This window comes from Phoca vitulina, unplaced genomic scaffold, assembly GCF_004348235.1.
Source record: "Phoca vitulina isolate PV1807 unplaced genomic scaffold, GSC_HSeal_1.0 scaffold38, whole genome shotgun sequence".
Taxonomy (NCBI): domain Eukaryota; kingdom Metazoa; phylum Chordata; class Mammalia; order Carnivora; family Phocidae; genus Phoca; species Phoca vitulina.
In genome coordinates this window covers 43201-62016 of record NW_022589741.1, presented here as the reverse complement: position 1 = coordinate 62016, position 18816 = coordinate 43201, and the positions used below count along the sequence as shown (strand labels likewise).

At 42.2% G+C, this 18816-nt stretch overlaps 1 protein-coding gene across 3 annotated transcripts in view; it reads left to right on the top strand.

The window, feature by feature from the left end:
• Positions 1-16515, top strand: part of TRPC6 (transient receptor potential cation channel subfamily C member 6) — a 108236-nt gene extending 91721 nt beyond the window's left edge. For 2 of the 3 annotated variants that reach the window (XM_032427916.1, XM_032427915.1), the window contains 7 exons: positions 827-1091; positions 2122-2317; positions 3021-3224; positions 5294-5368; positions 12341-12424; positions 13855-13930; positions 14440-16515. In XM_032427916.1, coding sequence (XP_032283807.1) covers positions 827-1091; positions 2122-2317; positions 3021-3224; positions 5294-5368; positions 12341-12424; positions 13855-13930; positions 14440-14591 — 1052 coding nt within the window. In that variant the 3' untranslated portion in view covers positions 14592-16515. Of the gene's footprint in view, positions 1-826; positions 1092-2121; positions 2318-3020; positions 3225-5293; positions 5369-6012; positions 6467-12340; positions 12425-13854; positions 13931-14439 lie in introns of those variants that run through there. The other variant, XM_032427918.1, reaches the window with a different exon arrangement.
• The last annotated feature ends 2301 nt before the right edge of the window (positions 16516-18816 follow it).

Below are 18816 nucleotides of genomic sequence, written 5' to 3'. Positions count from 1 at the left end.
ATACACAGAATTTTAAAAAGTCACAGCTATCTATCTATGCATTGTACTCATAGACTTACTATAAAACAGGAAACTGCTTTTACTAGTCTCTTGTATCCCTTCCTGATTTCACGTCCCAGCAAATAAGCAAATATAATCCTATTTTTCCTCTCTCTTACACATCGTTTTGCATTTTTCTTCATAATGGTTTCTTAATTGGGTTTTGATGACCTAATATAATAATGCCAGAAAAATGAAAAAATGAATACTTGCTACATTTTTATGCGAAAAATGGACATTTTTGAGCGACCAATAAGAATTACTTCTAGTACGTTGAAATAACTGCCAGGATTTTGCAAACCCCAGATTACATTACAGTGGAATTATAAGTTTAAGGTTCAATGATAAATGCTACCCTTTGTGTAGTGCTGACATGTTCTACGCACCAAGTATATGTTGGCCTATTGAATTTTCAAGTAGATGAGAGAGGGAGGAGCGGTAGTATCTCATTTTTAAAGATGGGAAAATAAAAATAAGAGAAGTTAATCTGTACCAGTTTTTACACACACACACACACACACACACACACACACACGAATTTTTGCAGATACCAAGTCCCTAGTTTGAACTCTTAACCATTATGCTATATTCTTATGGAAAATTACCAGCAAATCAGGAGGGTCATTTTCTTCTAATTCAGAAGCTTCAATATACTCAACCCTTAAAGATCAAATTTCCAACAGACATTTGATTGCTAATGTAATTATATTTCTTTAGCAGAAAAGAAGTTACCTAAGTAAACAACTTACAGAAACTCATGATAACTCTTGTCTTTCCTCTTTCCTAGCCAGGATCAAGTGGGACCCCTCTGATCCTCAAATCATATCTGAAGGTCTTTATGCAATTGCTGTAGTTCTGAGTTTCTCAAGAATAGCTTATATTTTACCAGCCAACGAAAGCTTTGGACCTCTGCAGATATCGCTTGGGAGAACAGTGAAGGACATCTTCAAGTTCATGGTCATATTCATCATGGTGTTCGTGGCCTTCATGATTGGGATGTTCAACCTCTACTCCTACTACATTGGTGCAAAACAAAATGAAGCTTTCACAACGTATGTGATCTCAGATGTTCTGATGGTAGAGATTGCAGATTAACTAAATGTTAGCTTAACAGCGTTCATAGGTGTCCTTGGGGTGGGTGATGTTTTGGCGAAGACTTCATCTCCAGTGAGAGAATTTTTAAATGAATTGGAAAAACTCAAAAATGTAGGCACCTTCCTAATACTAAGTCGTTAATAACTAACATTTTTAGCGCCAGTTACTCTGGTAAAATACCTCACTCACATCATTTCATTATCTCTGTTTCACAAAAAGAAGAAACTGAAGCTCAGAAAAGTTAAATAATATGCTGAATGTTGCATAGCCGCTAGCCTATGGAAAAGCCGGGACCTCAGCCCTTGTCCCGGACTCTAGCCCCTGCACTCTTATAACGTATGCTTAGAATCGATTACTCAAATGTTAGGTCGTCTGTGTTACAATGAGAAGCGCCAACTGAAATGTGACCTATTATTAGCCATAGTCTTGTCAGTGCAGTTTATCAGAGAGATGACACCAGCTTGGTTAAGCCAGGGGGCTTCGCTTTGGTCAATAATTACGCATAAAGCATTGACATTCCCACCCAAGACTTGTCAGTGATTTTGGTAGTAATGTCTTTGTTTATACTGTCATATTTTCCTTAAGACACACACTATTATTATCTACTTATTGGACACGAGTAGAAGTATAGATAAGCAGGAAACCTAATAGGACTCTAACAAACTGTATTATTTTTATTTATTAATACATTTAACATTTCCATTGCCAAGGCTATGGATTGCTTAAACGTTGCTATCTGTGGTTATGAAGTTATGTTAATAGCATTTTTTAAGTCCTTATTATGTGCCAGATATTGAGCTGAGTGCTTCATCCCTGCAACCATCTGGGAAATAAAAATTATTGTACCCATAGTACAGAAAACAGGTTCAGAGAAGTAAAGAATTTTGTCATGAATATCTGGTGATTCACAAAGACACTAAATCAACTCACTTTTATTATGGGATTATTGTCATTTATATACTGTACTATCTCTTTATTTTTCCCCAGAGTGGAGGAGAGTTTTAAGACACTGTTCTGGGCTATCTTTGGACTTTCTGAAGTGAAGTCAGTGGTCATCAACTATAATCACAAATTCATTGAAAACATTGGTTATGTTCTTTATGGAGTCTATAATGTCACAATGGTCATTGTTTTGCTCAATATGCTAATTGCAATGATCAACAGTTCCTTCCAGGAAATTGAGGTATAATTTCTATACATTTGTATGCTCTGTGACTACATGTTTTAACTTATTCCAGGCATCAACTCAGCAATGTGGTGAAAGTACATTCTCCTTTTCCTCATTTGTTCTTTGCCTGTTTTATATACTTGTCTGGCCAGTAATCTAGAAAATATTAACTCTTTGCTTGGAGAAATGTTGTCCAACTCATTATGTAAAAAAAAAACAGTAGAAATACTATGTCAGGTTGAATTTATATTTTATTTAAAAAAATTATTGCTTATAAATACGACTAGTCTCCAAATCCTTTTCGTAGTGGTGTTCAAAATTGACCCTTTCCCAAATTTAGCATGATAGAATAAGTTTTTATTCCAGAAATTTTGGTCAAATTTATGATCTCCTGCAGAACAGATTAATCAAATTTATGATCTCCTGCAGAACAAAAGAGTGAATAATTTTTCATGGTGTTTTTTAGAATGTAGAAAAATACATTTATATCTTTCAGAGTATTTATAAACATATGCACATTTTGAGATCTTTCGTTCTGTAAGTCTGGTAAAATTTCAGATTTTGGAAAGAGTGAGTAGAACTTTAACATTTAAGAAAAATCTTGGACTGGTTTTTGGGGTCTGAGAGTGTTTGCAAGCTCTAGCTACACGGTGTTAGAAGAATCTGGGTGATTCTGTTTATGCCTCTCTTTGTTCAACTGTCATGTGTGTCTGTATAGGATGATGCTGATGTGGAATGGAAATTTGCAAGGGCCAAACTTTGGTTTTCCTACTTTGAGGAGGGAAGAACTCTACCTGTTCCTTTCAACCTGGTGCCAAGTCCAAAGTCCCTGTTTTATCTCTTACTGAGACTTAAAAAATGGATTTCTGAGATGTTCCAGGGCCATAAGAAAGGTTTCCAGGAGGATGCAGAGATGAACAAGGTAATTTGACTTGATAATTTAAAATTATATTTTTAAACATTATGATCATTAAAACCATGGTACTATATCCTTTTAAAAAGAAGTGGTCCATGATGACATGTCCAGTCATTCCCAAATCAGCATGGTCCTTTGGCTTGTGTCTGTTTAGCAGGAGCTTACTGGAAATTTCCTACTTAAAAGAATGTAGGAAAAATTCATGACCTGTAACTATAATAAAGTATCACCTGTAGTGGGCGCCATGTTTGCTCTTGTGGCTTCAGGCCCCCCCGCCCCCCCTTCAGTTCACACAGCATGGTGAAGCATCAGTAGCCGATGATGATGTGGGGGACTTTGACAGACTCTTCTACATTGAAAACTTCAGAAATCAATTACTCGCATGTAATATGGGAGACTAGGCTTGGCATTAAGTAGTTCAAGAAAGAAAGATCGAAGGGTATTAACCAGAAACAGTTACCCCATGTGGCAGTGTGATATCAAGAAGCCATAAAAGAAAGACATTCAGCGTGTAGATGAGCAGGTAGGATGTTCAGAAGTGTTTCAGGCACAGGTGGGATGTTGTGCAGAAGTGTGTACGGGGTGAGGGCTGTCCTCTACACCCAGGGGAACATTGAGATAGATTCATTCAGAGGAGAAGGGCCAGCGTGGGGACAGGTGTGGATAAGGTGTCATATGATGGGGAATGGAAGGATCTGGCTGTTACATCCAAAGAAGGAGGATTGAAGGGGAACAAGGTAAATATCTTTAGAACTCCCAATTTTGACTAGGGTGTATACTTGGTTTTTTTTTTTTTTTTTTTTTTTTGTCTCTTCAAAAACAGGAAGAGAGGAAATGGGCAAAAGTTGCAAATAGTTCAGTTTTAGTTCTGTGTAAAAACAAACTTGTTATAACAAGATCTATCCAACAGAGGGGGCTGTCTTGTGAAGTAGTGAGTTCCCCATCATTGCAAGCAATCAATAAATGCTGGATGACCAATATTAGGAGTTTTTAGAAGATCTTCCTACAGCTAGTGGGCAGTTGAGCCAAATGATTGTAAAAGTTTCTTGGAATTCTAAGATTCTATCACTGAGAGAAAAGAGAAACATTCTAATTTCTGCTCTGTTTTGCCATTCACCACTTGGGGTTCTCAAGTAAATAATAAGCTCTCTGAGCTTCAGTTTCTCCAAGTGTACTATGGGAATTTATATCTACATATAAAAAAAAAATCAAATAAATATGTAAAAGGGCTTTGAGAATTATAAAGCCCTCTTTAAATGTAGTTATTATTATACTATTTGTGTGAAATTTTTGGAAAAATACACCATTTTAATTACCCTCTTAATCTTCCAGTGTCTAACTTCTAGAACTCAGTGAGTTGATGGCAGGAATTTCTCTCACTTTACTTTTAAGTGTGACATTTACAGGTCTAATTAGAACTACAACCTGAGGGGCGTTCAGTCGTCTGAACATCTGACTCTAGGTTTCGGCTCAGGTCATGATCTCAGGGTCATGAGATTGAGTCCTGGGTCAGGCTCTGCACTCAATGGGGAGTATGCTTGAGATTCTTTCCCTCTCCCTCTCCCTCCGCACCCATAAATATATAAACCTTAAAAAAAAAAAAAAAAAAAAACTGCAACTGAGGGAACTTAGTGTCCAGATGAAGTTTCTAAGTGCTTACCAATGGGAAGAATCCAGTAAGAACATGTTTCTCTTCTTGAACCTTGCTATAGAATTAGACCCAGGTGGCTTTTAAAATATGGAAAAAAGAGGGGCGCCTGGGTGGCTCAGTCGTTAAGCGTCTGCCTTCGGCTCAGGTCATGATCTCAGGGTCCTGGGATCGAGCCCCACGTTGGGCTCCCTGCTCAGCGGGAAGCCTGCTTCTCCCTCTCCCACTCCCCCTGCTTGTGTTCCCTCTCTCGCTGTGTCTCTCTCTGTCAAATAAATAAATAAAATCTTTAAAAAAAATAAAATAAAATAAAATATGGAAAAAAGAATGAAATTGTTTTTGTAATTCTAAATGTAGAATTTGCAGTTGTATTCATTTTACTGTCTGTTTTTAGTTTTATTATTTGTTTCCTATCTATTTTTAAAAGAGAAATGAAGAAAAGAAATTCGGAATTTTGGGAAGTCACGAAGACCTTTCAAAATTACCACTTGACAAAAAACAGGTGAGATCACATTTGAAAATACGAAGTCATGCATATGACCAGGCTTATGTTTTCAGAGAAAAGGACAAATGTTCAGAAGCAATTTCAAGAAACAGGTAATAGACTCACAAGAGAAGTTAACGATTTTAATAATGCCTCAAAGAGTCTGTTATTAAGAGGTGAAAATAATCCGTGTATATATTTAAGAATTGCATATAAATTTAAGGCAGATATTAGACATATATTTCTGGGTACTTATGGGTAATGAAATATAGGAAGGAAGAATTAAAAGGGTAGAGGAACTCATCGGGGACTGAGGGGGCATATGACTGGGGTCCCCACAGCAATGCAGGTGCCCAGGACGCACCCGTAGCGGCTGGTTGGGGAAATCAGTGCCCACTGTAGTCAGTGCAGCTCATAAGGAGCAGTGGGCCCTGCAGGTGCGTTAGCCCCTACCATGGGCGGCAGCATTCCCAACCATGAGGACGTTTGCTTCCTCCTCGTGTGCACGGTGGGGGCACAATACAGGCTGTCACCAAGGGGCATTATCGATGAAATCATTAGGGGAAGGGCGGGGTGTCCAGTAGGACTTGCGTTCAGCTGCACATAATAAAAGCATCGCGGAGGTTTAAACGAGACAGCTGTGTGTCCCTCTCTTGTTGAAGTCCTCAGACTTAGGCCCTGCAGGACTGTTGTCAGGTGGAGGCTCCGTGATTCTCCCAGGTTTGCTGTAGTCAGACCCAGATGACAGCTTCGTGTCTCCCGTCACAGCCGCTTGTCAGACCGGACGAGGAGTCCAGGTCAGAGGCCATTTTGCTTTGTTTTCAAGCTAAGTCCGTTACCTCCCCCAACAAAACCAGAATGCTAGGAAGTATTGATACAGTATCGATCTAAGTACTGGGAAGATTGGGATCTCATCTCACTTCCCGCCCCACAGCAGTAATTCAATGTGCTTCCCAAGCCTTACTTTCCTCATCTGTAAAGTAGGGAGGGCCAAGTTGTGAACCCATCACACAGGATTGTTGGGAGGATTCGGTGATGCTTTGTGAACGACAGACATACTTGTGCTGAACGGATGATGCATGCATGAGAACAAATCATTGCAAAATATGAGAAAAATTCAAGGGAATAAAAATTTCTGTTTTCCTTTATGATAGAAACTATAGTATCTCAGAAATCAAATAACTCTATTTTCTTTGTAATTTCTCCAAAAATGTAGAAAATTAAAATTTATTCTAATCGTCTGAAAAATGCATTTTATATCCTTTGGTAAAAAGATTTATTTATTTATTTTAGAGAGAAAGAGAGAGCATGTGCATGTGGGTGGGGGGCAGTGGGGCGTGCCAGGATGGAGAATCCAAGCAGATCCCGTGCTGAGCACGGAGCCCGACGTGGGGCTCAATCCCACAACCCCGAGATCACAACCTGAGCCAAAACCAAGAGTCAGATGCCCAACCAACTGAGCCACCCAGGCGCCCTGCATTTTATATCTTTTAAAGAGGGTTGGATCACCTGACAGTTTCCAATACCACCTATTTTAATCCTGGATTAAAATAAAGTCTTTAAGAGCAATATTGAGCCTGTGTATCTGACCCCAGTTGTGAATCAATGAAATGTCAATTCTAATGTCAGTTGAACCATCCTGAGACCCTTTGGTGTGTTTTTTTGTTGTGCCATTGTGGAGATGTGCTGCTCATATCTTCTTTCAAGGAATGTGATCAGCAGACAGCCTCTAGTGCCTTTGGGGTCCCCCAGCTTTTCCACGGTAGCCACACTCTAGGTCCCAGGCATTTCCCGCAGGACCCGTCCTGGGGCCGTCTTTGTGCTCAGCTCCCTGTTGGCTTGGCTGACTTTCTGAGTCTTCTTGCCCTCCGCGCTTTCACGGGTGAGCCAAGCCTCAGGTTCTGGAAGCTTTCTCTGCCTCCCCTGCTCCTACTCCCCGTTGTCTCTCAGAGGCATGATTCTGGGTACAGCTCATACTTCTAACTTGGTCTTGGCATTTGATTCCCAGAGGACTAAAGTAACACAACTATCTCCTTTACTTTCCCTGGCTGTGTAAGCTTGTGATGAACAAAACTTGGGGCACATACCTTGCTTTTGCTTGATACATCAACTGCATTCCTGGGAGAATGCTTTTTAAAGCAACCATTTATATTTCTAATGGATTTTGCCTGTTGTTACTGAGAGGGACTCCCACTGGGACGTGCTTGGCCCTAACAGGTACTAAGAAAAACCCTCATAGTTCATTCTTCCTTACCCAGTGTGCGTGGCTTTGCTTTCTTTTCCATAAGGTCTACGTCTGAAACAGTCAGGTTTCCATTTCACTTGGATCTTCTCTCTGACCCCTTGAGGGTTACCGAGGTCAGGCTCATGAGTACTGTCTTCACAGCTCTGCAGACCTGCCACGGAAATCAGGAGGATGAGCCACGTAATAATGCTGTTACCTTGGATGATGCCCTGCAGCTCTGAAGGTCACTGAGTTGGGTGGCTGCTAGCATTAGCTTTTCAGACTCAGTCTGAAAGGGTGGCGTAGTTAAAGTCAGTTCCGCCGTCCTGCATGCCCTGCGTAAACTGAAAGTGCCAAATTACTTCTTGGAGAACGGCTCTCTGCAAGCTCCAGGAAAGATCACGCCCAACTGGTGGGTTTGAGAGCGGCCTGCGCGCCCGACACGGTAGACCGATGAGGAGCACACACGTTATTGCTGCATTTTCTGTCCACTCGGCTCTGGGTTGAGTGAGATGTGGAGGTCATGTTTATTAGTTATATATCTGGGAACTGATTAGGTCAGAGGCTGTCTAATCAATCATCGCTGCCCCAGGGCGGCGTCTCCACTTGATTTTGCACAAAGTCCCAATCCCCTTCTCCGGGCACATTGAGTTAAAATCTGTGGCGGTGGGCTTGGTTGGCAGTGTGTATTCTAATAAGGAGTTCGCATATTCTAACGCCATCCGGGGTGGGATCACAGAACGCTCCATTCCCTGAATGACTGTCACGGACACGTCCGTCCACAGCAGTATTCAGCGTGAAGCAGGCGTGAGCCCACACAGTGGGTAGGGGATACTTACCTCCCACAGCCGTGCGTGAAGCAGGCGTGAGCCCACACAGTGGGTAGGGGATACTTACCTCCCACAGCCATGCTGGCTGTTAGCCTCGTCGAGCACTGGCTGTGTACCAGCTGTGTGTTCTACACAACTTATCTCTTTAATTACCACGAGGAGGGAGGGAAAACTATTTCCCCCGTTTTATGCATTAGCAACCTGAGGATATAGGGCTGAAGTTCCTGGCGCAGAGTCGCATTTGAGACAAATGACGGAGCCAGAATCGAATTCACATCTACTGGATTCTGGAGCAGGAGCTCTGGAAGCACCGACGCACGGGCGCGCTGTCTCCTGTCTGCATCCCTGCCGACGGCACAGGGTGTCTGCACGGTTTGAGCTCCTCGCCTCGTTCCCGTCCTCAGGCTAAATGCTTGCATCAAGCTAACTCCTGGGAAAGGGGCGAAAGAAAGCATGAAGAAGGCAGGAACTGGGTATAAATGCAGAGAATAGGCAGCAGCTCCTTGGGTAGCTGTAGACGCCGCGTCCTGCCCCCAGGGGGTCATGCAGCTTCCCGGCACCACGAGGGAGTTTCTCCCCATGTATGATTTCTTTCCTAGAATCGTCTGACACATATTTATTAAATACCTATGTGTTAGATAGATACCTATGTGTTAGATAGATACCTATGTGTTAAATATCTATGTGTTAGACACTGATTAGAATTTTTTGTTATATTTGCATCCAATTTCATATTTCAGGTTTAGAGAAGAGCTAGTCACATAAAAACGATCCGAATGAATTTGTAACTGCTTAGTCATAGACCATTGAATGCCACCCGTGGTTCCCAGCCAGGGGTGGTCTGGATCCCCCACTACCAGCGCCTCAGGATGCATTCGTAATTCCTGGGGACACTGTGGCTGTTGCAACCAGAGAGGGGAGCTGTTACAGGCATCTAGCGGGTAGAGGCCGGGGATGCTGCTAAACATTCTACGAGGCACAGGAAGCCTCCACAATGAAGAATCATCCAGCCCAGAGTGTCAGAACTGTTGCAGTTGAGAAACTCCGGACTCTGCCCGTGGAGTGCATGCCCTGTTGGGGGGGTGGGGGCGGGACGCTGTGTGTCGTGCTGAAACCGTATGAATGCACGGTAGCTGTGGTCACGGACACCTTGACATCTACACTCTGGAAAATCTACAAGCATACACATTCTCCGGTGAACAGAATACCACTTTCTGGCTTTGCTACCACTCTTACCTCTTCCAAGCCGTCCAGGGTAGGGCACCAGCCTCCTGCCCTAAATTCATTCTTCGTGTTTCAGATGTATCTTTACCTTGTTGCTGAGCTGCCACCCCCTGGTTTATGAACCTGGATTGTACTTGTCTTGTAGAGCAAGGGGTCTAGAAAGCGAGTGGACCCGTCAGGGACCCAGAAGCTCTTCTTGCTTTCACCATCCACTGCTTTTTCAGCACTTGCCCTCTGTCGGGCGGTGCTTGCTCTGGGGACACTGGGATGAGGTAAACAAAATCCCTCCTTCATTAGAGCCTAGCAGGATGTAGACAAGCCAGTGAATAAAGTAACTGTCAGTTGTGAAACATTGTAAAGGATACAGAAGTCGTAGCTTGCTCAAGATCTCTTTTTCATGGGGTGGGCAGGAAAAGGCTCTCTGAGGAGCTTATGTTTGAAGCTAAATCCCAAAGAGTGAGGCAGAGCAAATCAGCCAGCCAGGCAAAGGGTGTTTCAGGAACTGGGAACAGCAAACACAAAGGCCTTAAATTAGAAAAGAGTAAATGAACGAGGGCCTCGGTGATGTTAATACACTTTTAAGCACGCCCCACCCCCCCCCCCACCAAAAAAAAGATGATCTCTATAGGCATGCAGTGTTGTGAGCTGCCTTAATTGGGGATGGTTGGCATATTGAGTTTTAAGGTCCACACATACATCTTCAAAAAAATCCCAAAGAAACATAATTTTTCACTTTCCTGTTTCCATGAACACCTTTTGGATGTACTAATGGCCTCCAACGAAAGAAGAAATGATTTGCAATCATGAAGCTGTGCATTCATGAATAGGTGGTAAATAAATCAGAGGCATGATGCACTAAGAGTCCCCCTGTCTGGATCCTTTTCCTCTAGGAACCTGTCCTCACCCTCCATGCTTTATCACAACCAGTGGGGGATGAAACTGAGCTTGAATCTAGTCATCCCATTTCATGATGATGCCCTTACGGCGTAAATCACAGTGAAAACCAGGAAGAACTGTATCATCATAAAAATAAGGGAATAGGGGCCTGGGTGGCTCAGTTGGTTAAGCAACTGCCTTCGGCTCAGGTCATGATCCTGGAGTCCCTGGATCGAGTCCCGCATCGGGCTCCCTGCTCAGCGGGGAGTCTGCTTCTCCCTCTGACCCTCCCCCCTCTCATGTGCTCTCTCTCTCATTCTCTCTGTCTCAAATAAATAAATAAAATCTTAAAAAAAATAAGGGAATAACTATATTTTTAAAAATAAATATTAAAAATTACATTACTAAAAATATAGTTGAAGTTTGCGTTCATTTCATGAATTCATAGATCAGTAGGACTTGAAGGAGCACAGGTGTCCCCTGACTCCCTTTCTTGTCGGATCGAGTGCAGAAAGTTCCGGCGTGTCTTCTGCCACTCCCCAGCAGCCTGTGACAGAGCAGAGTTCAGCCTTCAGCTTTATGTCAGGAGCTCGTTCAGAGAACCCACGCTGCCTCTCTTTGCTTAATTTGGCCAATGATATAATTATATCTTCATGTTTTTTGAAGTGAATATAAAGTAAAAGAATATGGATATTTTGCTGACACTTTTAGAGAGGTCGAAAGGAAAGCAAAAACAGCTACGGGGAAAGGCGTGCTGTCTACAGAATATTTTCAGAATTGCATATTGCGCTTTATGGGCCTTACCAGCCTTACTATATGTTTTTCTATTATTATAACTTGGCTAGATCATAACTGTTTTGTTCTCCATTGAATACCCAGACCCTATAGCACAGCATCTACCTATAAACACTCAGTCAGTGTGTACCTGTTCAGTGGGTGAATGTGTGCCGAGCTACTTTATTTCAGCATGTGGCCATTTAAAACATCAAAGCATTGAAGTTAAGGATTTAATTCTCAATGAGCTTTACTTAGAGCAACTTAGATGTCATTGGGAAATATAAACCATGCCTGTCTTTGAAGATGGTCTTGGAGTTTCTTGTCCTCTGCAAAATAGTTGTGCAGCCGAAAACAAGCAAAAAAAAAAAAAAAAAATGGAGCTGCTGTGTTTTGCTCAGGTTTTCCTACTTATTTCTTTTTAAAACCAGTTTTTCTTTTTACAAAATGCCATAGTTTCTTTAATCATTCTCTTAGCATTGTAATATGGTCCTTTACAACCTTTATTACAGATTGCTTTAGATCTTTGTTAATTGCCTGTTCAAGCAAATAGATTTTTTGAAAAGTACTGCCCAAATGTGATACTATGCAGATCCTGAAATTCAAATACAGTCATTGGTTACTTCTTGGCACCTGAACAAAGTCTTAACCCTGGTGTTACCCTGGGACCCCCATCACACCCTACTGCAGGTGTGGATGCTGTGGTCATTTCTGCTGGCCTGATGCTCCCTTATCAATGGACTTCTGAGATCACCACCATTACTTTCTCAGCTTGTTTGCCTCTCCCTCTATCAGAGACATACCTGTGGTAAGGGTAAAGTGTCATTCTCATGGCAACACGATTGATCGTCATGAAGTCGAGGAGGCTTCTCAGACAGTCTTGATTAGCCATCAAGAGGCTGAGCACATTCAGGCACCTGTGATTTATCTTGGAAGACAGACTGTCAAGCAAATTAAATGAAAATGTACATATGTAATGAATAAATTCCTATATGTAACTAATAAATATCATCGCATTATTTAAAAGAAAAAGAAGAATTTCTAATTCTTTTCAAATTACAGCTTGGGCATAGTAAACAATCAAGTGTGAGGAGCTCAGAAGATTTCCAGTTAAACAGTTTCAATAATCCTCCCAGACAATATCAGGTAAGCATGATATTTTTCTTAAAGAACTAAGGCTAATTATTTGTAATATTTAAAATCCCAAACTATGTGATTCTTTAAATGAAAATAACCTATTATGTTGTTTTTCTCAATATCAAAATAATGCATGAATTCACATATATGCTAAGTACTGGAGATACGTAAGTAAATAAAATAGATGAAGTCTTGGCATCTCAGAGCTTAGAGTCTACATGTTCATTGTAAAGAGTCTATTCTCACGAAAAAACATACAGAAGAGAGTAAAACGTACCTCAGACCCTACCACTGAGATTTAAGGACTACTTACTTTCTGCCAGGTGATTTATATGTATATGTATAATTTTACATATAATTCAATATTATTTACATGTATATGTAATATTATATAAATGAGAATAAATAACAGTTTTTCACGTCACAAAACATATATTCATATTAATTTTAATGGATATATAGTATTCCTTTGTACAAATATATGATAATTTATTAAAATAATTTCCTATTGATGGACATTGAAGGGTTTTTTCTACTATTATAAGTAGTACTAATGGGGCGCCTGGGTGGCTCAGTCATTAAGCGTCTGCCTTCGGCTCAGGTCATGATCTCAGGGTCCTGGGATCAAGCCCCGCATCGGGCTCCCTGCTCCGCAGGGGGCCTGCTTCTCCCTCTCTCTCTGCCGCCCCCCTCCCTGGCTTGTGCTCTCTCATTTGCGCTCTCTTTGTCTGAAAGAAATGAATAAAATCTTTTAAAAAAATAAGTAGTACTACTATCAACATACTTGTCCATGTCCCCAATTACATCCTTAGAATAAGTTCTTGAAAGTGATATTTTCCTGTCCACCATTTAATTTGGGGTTTAGAGAGTCATATTTGGCTTAACCGTGGATCCACCCAGGACTTCCGGCCCACGGTACTGAGCCTGCTACTCTTCATGAAACGTGTAGGGTGAACGCAACATTCTCACCGAAGAAACTTTGTTACACTGAAACTAGCCATTCCTGAATTACTAGCAAATATAAAACCAAAACTGATTACATTTCTTGGTAAGGGAGGTCAAAGAACGTAAATGAGTGTGTATTTGCTTAATTTCCAGTTTCCACATGCGGTATTATCCACACCTTTAACCTCCCCAACTGAAAGGCTGTGTTTTTCTCTAATACTCTGCAAATAAAGTACAAGCAATGAACATCAAGGAGTAGATGTTTGCTCTAAAACTATTCTTTTCTCAGGAATTAATCTCTGAGTCATTAGCTCCAGTAATGTAAAAATTGCTTTAATAATCTGGTGATAGTATGCATTCCCTGCCAGATAAATCATCTGAATCTTTGTTAGGGATCACTTCTGAAGTCCTGAGGAAGGAAAGACTCACTTATTACAAATGAGAGATTTGTCATAAACATAAAACTGAGGTGGATTTCTCCTTTCTTGGTCTAGAAAATTATGAAGAGGCTCATTAAAAGATACGTACTACAAGCCCAGGTAGATAGAGAGAGTGACGAAGTGAATGAAGGTGAGTCGAACGGGGATGGGTGAGGGTGTGGGGCCTGAGGCCGAGCTGCAGGGAAGCTGGAGGGAATGGGGTGGGAGGGCGACCCTCCAGGGGGAAGAGGACAAGGTCCCCCAGCAGTCAGTGTGAAGAGTGTGGGGACATGGGCTCATTCTCCACAGCCAGGGCAGACGGCACTTGCTACGGAAGTAACCCTCGCTTCTGGGGGCACCTGGGAGGGAGGAGGAAGGGCTTGGGAGGAGAAGGCTGCTGCCCCCAGCTCCTACAGACATGTGCCACTAGTGCCTCCTTTTTACTTTAGGACATGCATTACCATTCTTTCTCTATAATCTTTTCATTCACCAAAAGCTTAGCTGAGGAAATAGAAACCTGCCCCATTAGGAAGTTTCCTTTGAAAGGATTCAAACGACAGATGTGTGTGGAATTAGGACTGGTTTCATTCTGTTCCAGCATCCCTAGTTTCTCTGCATCTGTATTTACAGTTGACTCCCTATCATTCTTGTTTTTCAAAGGGGAACTGAAGGAAATTAAACAGGACATCTCAAGCCTCCGCTATGAACTCCTTGAAGAAAAAACTCAGAATTCAGAAGACCTAGCAGAACTTATTAGAAAACTTGAGGAGAAATTATCAATGGAACCAAATCAAGAGGAAAGCAATAGATAATGCAAAGACTTCCTTTAAAAATCGTATTTATTTGTCCACTTGAAGCCATATTATCTTCCAATTTATTTTTTTAAGTGACAGCGTGACCACCTTTTAAACAAGAAAATGTCCAAAGATAACTTGGATCATCCCATCATCCGAAACCCTAATATTTAATATTTTTGGTCATTGAATTTCATTGTTCAGGCTAAAGTTTGCAGATTATGATGGGAATTGTGCCTGGTTGTTTGACACTTGTTTTTATAACTGCCTTCTTGGGTATAACTATTGTGATGATGTGATTCTGTGTCGTGTCTGCTTGGGGACACTCTCCGTGCAGCATTTCTCTTGAAGGTCACTTCAGGTAACTTCTTGCCTGCTTTATGGGTCCCCTGATGGTGATTTCCAGCCCTGAAACCTAGGGAAAGGTGATCTATGGCTATTTGGAGAATGCTGTTTAATCATCTACTCTGCTTGGCCCCCACAGACTATGATTGGTAATATCTGTGCAAAATGCGATTGAATCTTTCCTGAACTTCCTGACTCATCTCACTGAAAATGTTACACTTAACAGTGAAAAAGTGCTTCCTCTACTGAGCTCTGGAAACATGGTTTAGTTTGTGTGCATGCGCATGTGTGTTTCTGCGCTCACACATGAGTGCGTATGAGATGCTTGTCCTGTTTTCTTTTGCAGCCAATACAGACTCTCGAAACCTCTTATCTTATGGTTTCTTTCTTTTTTTTTTTTACTGTGACTTAAAGATTATTGACCAAATAAGAACGCTTTATTGGAGAAGTATCAAAGTCACAAATGATTGCGGTGATTTGGTCCAATGATAGCATAGTTTTGTGCCATTTCTGAGGGCATTTACAGGGGAATTCCCACATTTGGCGTCGAGTATAAAGAAAAAGAAGTGTGGAGGGAACTTGCAAATACTTACCTGTCACTCCAGTATGTTCTCCCCTCCTGTCAAAATATATCGAACAGGAATCTGCATTTGTACGCATTTGCGGGTGTTCTTACTGATGATTTGACGCAATATCTAAAACAACACAGAGAGAAATGAACATTCATCTGTTCGACCTGACAAACTGCCAACATTTAAATGACGCTGGGCATTAACGGGAAGTGTTGCTTTAAACTCAATAAAGGGAGGCTTCAAATACAAATTTTTAACTTCATTCTAGAGATAAAATGGTCACAAAAGTCTAGTTAACCCCAACTTTGGCTAAATTTAAATCAAAGAAGCTTTATGTAACCAGATCAGAAAATACATCTGAGATTTTATATTCAGTGATTTTGTATTTGTGTGTATTGTTTATTGAGAAGTTACTTGGTAATACAGTAAAGGTGTGCTTTCAAATGTTTTGTGATAATATTTGAATCAGAAGTTGTAAAAACCAACCTCCTACCAAAGGCTCTGTCAGCACATTAAAATAACCCAACATCCACAAAGTCTGTGTAGCGTGCCGAGCAAGACGTTGCCCTCCGTGCCAAGGGGCGCTCTGGCCGCGAATGGGCTCGACTCCAGAGAATCAAGAAAACATACTCAGATTCCCCGGTGTCTTTAGGTCGGGCTGGCCTGACGAGATACAGGTTTTAGGAAGTGCAATAGGCATGATTCTGGCTCTCCCAGTAAAAACACCACCATCAGGTGCTGTCTCGTGACTCTGCCAAATCAATATGTCCTCAAGTCAGTGGATTCTCCTCAAAGTGCAGCTGAGTTGGCCCCTTTTCTAATTTCTTTTCGATTTGGACATGAAAAGAGAAACCAACCGTTATGTTAAGAAAGGCTTTAAAAATTGCAACAAGAGCTTAATTAAAGGCATATTGTCTGTCAAAGATGGTCCTGAGCGTGACTACCCTTCGTGAGTCTCAAGACCGTTGGCTGTAAATCCTGTATTCATGTTGCAGTCAGCCTAACCTTTAAAAATAAAGCGATTCCTCGGTTGAAATGTATTGATCCAACTTGTTCTGTTTGTCGTATTTCTCTTCTCAGATTTGGTGCTTTCTGGAGGCTGGGGCTCCATAAGGAGGGCAGCCCAGTGACGTCTGTGACCACGCGGGTCCTCCGTGAGGGCCAAGGCCACAGTCACGCCTCCTGGCAAACCTGCTCCCACTGAACAAAACCAAGTCCCTGTGTTTGTAGGTCCAGGCCTAGTTTTACTCTCTGCCATGCTCCTTATGCCAAAGCTGAGAAATAATCCAAATTCAGTATGATTCTACTAGGCATAGCCGATGAATTACCAGAACCTACTACTGTCTGCTTAAAACTTTCCCAGGGACTGAGAAGAATGAAAAATGAATGTCTGACCTCAAGGAGCTTGCAAGCAAATAAAGAAACGGGACTTAACACAACTGTTGTTGTGTTGCTCAGTGTTCACTGAGCCTCTACCGTGTGCCAGGCACATGATAGGTGCTTTCCATGAAGAACTGAATTCAAGCTTACTCTATGCTTATAACAACTGTTTGAGGTAAACACTGTTAAGACTCTCATTTTAGAAATGAGAAAATTGGAGCCTCTATTATTCTTTTAAATTTAAATCCAATTAAGTAACATATCATGTATTATTGGTTTCAGAGGTAGAGGTCAGTGATCCATCAGTTGCCTACAACACCCAGTGCTCATCACATCACGTGCCCTCCTTAATGCCCATAACCCGGCTACCCCATCCCCCCACCCCCCGTCCCTTCTGTAACCCTCAGTTTGTTTCCCAGGGTCCAGAGTCTCTCATGGTTTGTCTCCCTCTCTGATTTCTTCCCGTTCAGTTTTCCCTCCCTTCCCCTGTGGTCCTCCATGCTATTCCTTATGTTCTACATATGAGTGAAACCATATGATAATTCTCTTTCTCTGACTGACTTATTTCACTCGCATAATCCCCTCCAGTTCCATCCACGTTGATGCAAATGGTAAGTGTTCATCCTTTCTGATGGCTGGGTACTCTTCCCTTGTATATATGAACCACATCTTCTTTATCCATTCGTCTGTTGAAGGACATCTTGGCTCCTTCTATAAAAACTGGAGCCTTTAGAAGCTAAGTAACTTGCTCAGAGAGGGTCAGAGCCAGGAACAGAACCCAGGCCTGCCTCACAACAGATGCTTCACACTTCCCTGTGGTCTCCACAGACGATGTTGGAGCACGGTTGTCTTGTAAAGCTCACATTTCAATCTCTAGGTGCAGAAAAGTGGGCTGCACCTGAAAACCCTACATTCCACAACCTGCCTGATGCAGAGACAGACAGCAGTGTTACTCATGGAGGCTGTGGGTCCAGAGGAGGTCTGGCTTTGAGAGGATTGCATATTAAAAAAAAACAAGAACAACAGATGGGGATGTGTATGAAGGGTGGAGGCAGTGTGAGCAAGGCCAAGAGCTGGGCGTGAATATGGGACACGAAGTCCTTCAGAAGGAAACGGTAAATTCGGTGGCTGTGACTTGGTGAGAACAGGTTTGGCAGTCCATCGTACCCATCCGGGACTGTTCCAGGATGGAAACTGACAATAGTTCTTATCACCATGCGAATAGTAAAATCTAACCAAACATTTAAAGTGGAAAGACTGCATGGTAGTATTTGTCAACCAGACAGACCAACCAACCAACCGACCAAAAGAATCACTGTCTGGACCAATTGCCAGTTTCAGGCTGAGGTTGGGAAACTGAAGGACTCCATGAAAACCTGCTCTTTGCTCCTTTTCCTGCTTCTATTCTTGCAAGGACCTGCACCCCCACTCGACCCAGGCCTCAGAAGGCTAATAGTGCACGTCCTCCTTGTAAGGGACAAGGAGTTAATGATTCTCTAGGACAGATACGATCTAAGGAAGGACCAGGTGAGAATGACCGGCCGAAGCTATCATACACGTATTCCAGTCCGTCAGAGCCAGATATCCAGAGCGAGACATCTCAACGCCAAGACCACGGCTTCAGGGAATAAATGACTTAGGATGGACACCTGGGCTCTTGTCTTTGTTCTGACCAGTTTGTGGATGCCTGAAAGGACAGGTCCACCAGACCACAATCCTCAGTAAAAACCCCAGACCCTGAGCAAAGACGAGACTCTCTCCTTTCCTTTCTGAGTCTCCCGGACGCTCTCTGTACCTGCCCTCTCTATACCCTCACTAAACTCTGCACTCACCTCCTGCTGGCTCACGCATGATTTCTATCCCGCACACAGCCAGGGACCCTCTTGACTGGTCCTGCAGGACACCTCTGTGTCCCTGGACCCAGTCGGCCAGCATCGAGGCCAAGG